The sequence below is a fragment of the Austrofundulus limnaeus genome, unplaced genomic scaffold (assembly GCF_001266775.1).
Source record: "Austrofundulus limnaeus strain Quisiro unplaced genomic scaffold, Austrofundulus_limnaeus-1.0 Scaffold689, whole genome shotgun sequence".
In the NCBI taxonomy this organism is placed as follows: Eukaryota; Metazoa; Chordata; class Actinopteri; order Cyprinodontiformes; family Rivulidae; genus Austrofundulus; species Austrofundulus limnaeus.
This window is the reverse complement of record NW_013953091.1, coordinates 111,233-113,215: the sequence shown is the minus strand read 5'-3', so window position 1 is coordinate 113,215 and position 1,983 is coordinate 111,233. Positions and strand designations below refer to the sequence as shown.

The 1,983-nt window shown below is 36.1% G+C and overlaps 1 protein-coding gene across 1 annotated transcript in view; it reads left to right on the top strand.

Annotated features, from left to right (window-relative positions):
• Nucleotides 1-454: 454 nt before the first annotated feature.
• The window catches only part of mrps18b (mitochondrial ribosomal protein S18B), a 7,549-nt gene continuing 6,020 nt past the window's right edge, over nt 455-1,983 (top strand). The window contains exons 1-2 of the mRNA XM_014027839.1: nt 455-556; nt 1,075-1,246. Of these exons, the coding sequence (XP_013883293.1) occupies nt 476-556; nt 1,075-1,246 (253 nt within the window). The 5' untranslated portion in view covers nt 455-475. The remainder of the gene's footprint in view (nt 557-1,074; nt 1,247-1,983) is intronic.

The following is a 1,983-nucleotide window of genomic DNA, read 5'->3' as shown; positions in this document are numbered from 1 at the left end:
GTGTTCCATGCATAATGTCTTATTTTGACAGGTAAAAGAATTGTACTTGTAAATTTGATTTGTACTTGTAAATTTGATTSGTACTTGTAATGTGGCAAAGTTGTAACAAATTTATGTACGTTTATAGACTTACATGTACAAATTTAGACTCTTACACATACAATGGTTCTGACAGTTGTCTTATCCCATACCTCCTGCTTCACACTTCCACCGAATCCTGTCTGCATAACCTTTGACTCCATCACTCAGTGGAATCCAGATCATAGATATTTATTATTTACCATTTAGAGTCCAGAGCCTTTCAGTCCTTCGTAATAATAATAATAATAATAATAATAATAGTATTGTTCTTTCTGATGCATTTAAGTCAAATTGCTTGTTTTTTATTCCAAGCACACCTCTTACCAGTAGGTGGTGCTAATGCATCATTAAGTCATTTGACCACCGTCATTAAACAAGAGAAGAAGAAAAGGAAATGGCTGCTTCAGTGAATGCGTTTTCCAAGGTGTTTTGCCGTGTGTTGCCTTCCTTTTCTCGTCCATTTCGTCATTACCAGGTATTATATTTTAATACGCGTTTAATATAGCATAACTCGCTTAATATTGACAAGTTCGGAATTCAAATTAAAACTCGTAAGTTAGACTTTAACACTGGATTCAACCTTCCGTGGTGTAGCGGCTAACATTTAGCTAATGTTAGCCATGAGTCGCTGCTGATACATAAACATTACTAACTATAAGAAAGACTAGTTTTATTTGTAATTATCATGTAAAACAAAAAACGAGAAGCAAATAAGTTAGTAGTAGTTTGTTAACTTTGGACGACAGACTGATGTTTGCGCTGTCTCCAGTTTTTACTTTGCGTTATGCATTCATGTAAATCCGATGGGCGGAGCTTCTTAGGTCAGCTCCTCTCCTATTGGTCAACAGACAGGAAGGAGCAGGATCCATGTGCAGATCCACTGTACATGTTAAAAGTTTAGTTTAAAACTAAGGCCAGGAGGAAAGACACTCACCTGTATCTTTGTGTCACTGATGTTTGTGTATTTTTGTTCTCTTTCTTTTTAAAATGTAGTCTTGTCTCCAGAAGCTGCCTTTGAAGCCATCATGTCCGGCACCCGTTCTGTTTGTACAGTCCAACCAGTTTTTCTGCAAAGCAGCATCTTTGCAGTGTGAAACCACTGCTGAGCCTGAGGAGAAACCCTCCCGTTACCAAGACAAACCCTGGGATTACCTGGAGAGTGAAGGTAATTAAAGACTGTGAAGGTATCGCCTGCTGAGAAATGACAGAGTTATAGCTGTTTTGTTCATGCTGAGTAAATGATCAATGCAGTATGTGCATCCTCATGCACATACTGGAATATCTGTGTGTGGTTTGAGGAGGACTCTCAGCTACTACCACATCATACCAACATTAATTAAATCAACGTTAAATCACATCAAACTGAGGGTTGAGTTAAATTTGATCGAAGCACATTTCCAGATTCTTGGCTTTTTAAAACACATTTAAATACCTGGATCATCCTGATACCATGAGCTGTTCCACAGATGTTTTAATGTGTCCTCCCAAACAAGATAACCCAACATAACTAAATCCTATTTTTTAGGTTGTTTTAATTAGGAATATTTGATGTAAAGATATATAAAGAGGAAACTTCAAATAATGTTTGGATATTAAGATATACCAGCTGGAAAGAAAGAAAAGATTCTAACTTGCAGGAAAAATGACAAAAATGTAAGGCATTTTGTAGCTGATAGCGAATAAAAGTGCTTTTTTATAAAGTTTATATTTCAGATATTTCATTTCAAAGGACCCTAGATAAGGTATTTATTCATTTATTCATTCACACAGCTGCTCTTGAAATGATTTGCTCTGATGTAGGGAAGCAAATAATCCGCTGCCACATTAATTTTATGTAATTTAACGTGGATTTTCATAGGCCTGTCGCGATAGTCAATAAATCAATTAATCGCACGATAACTT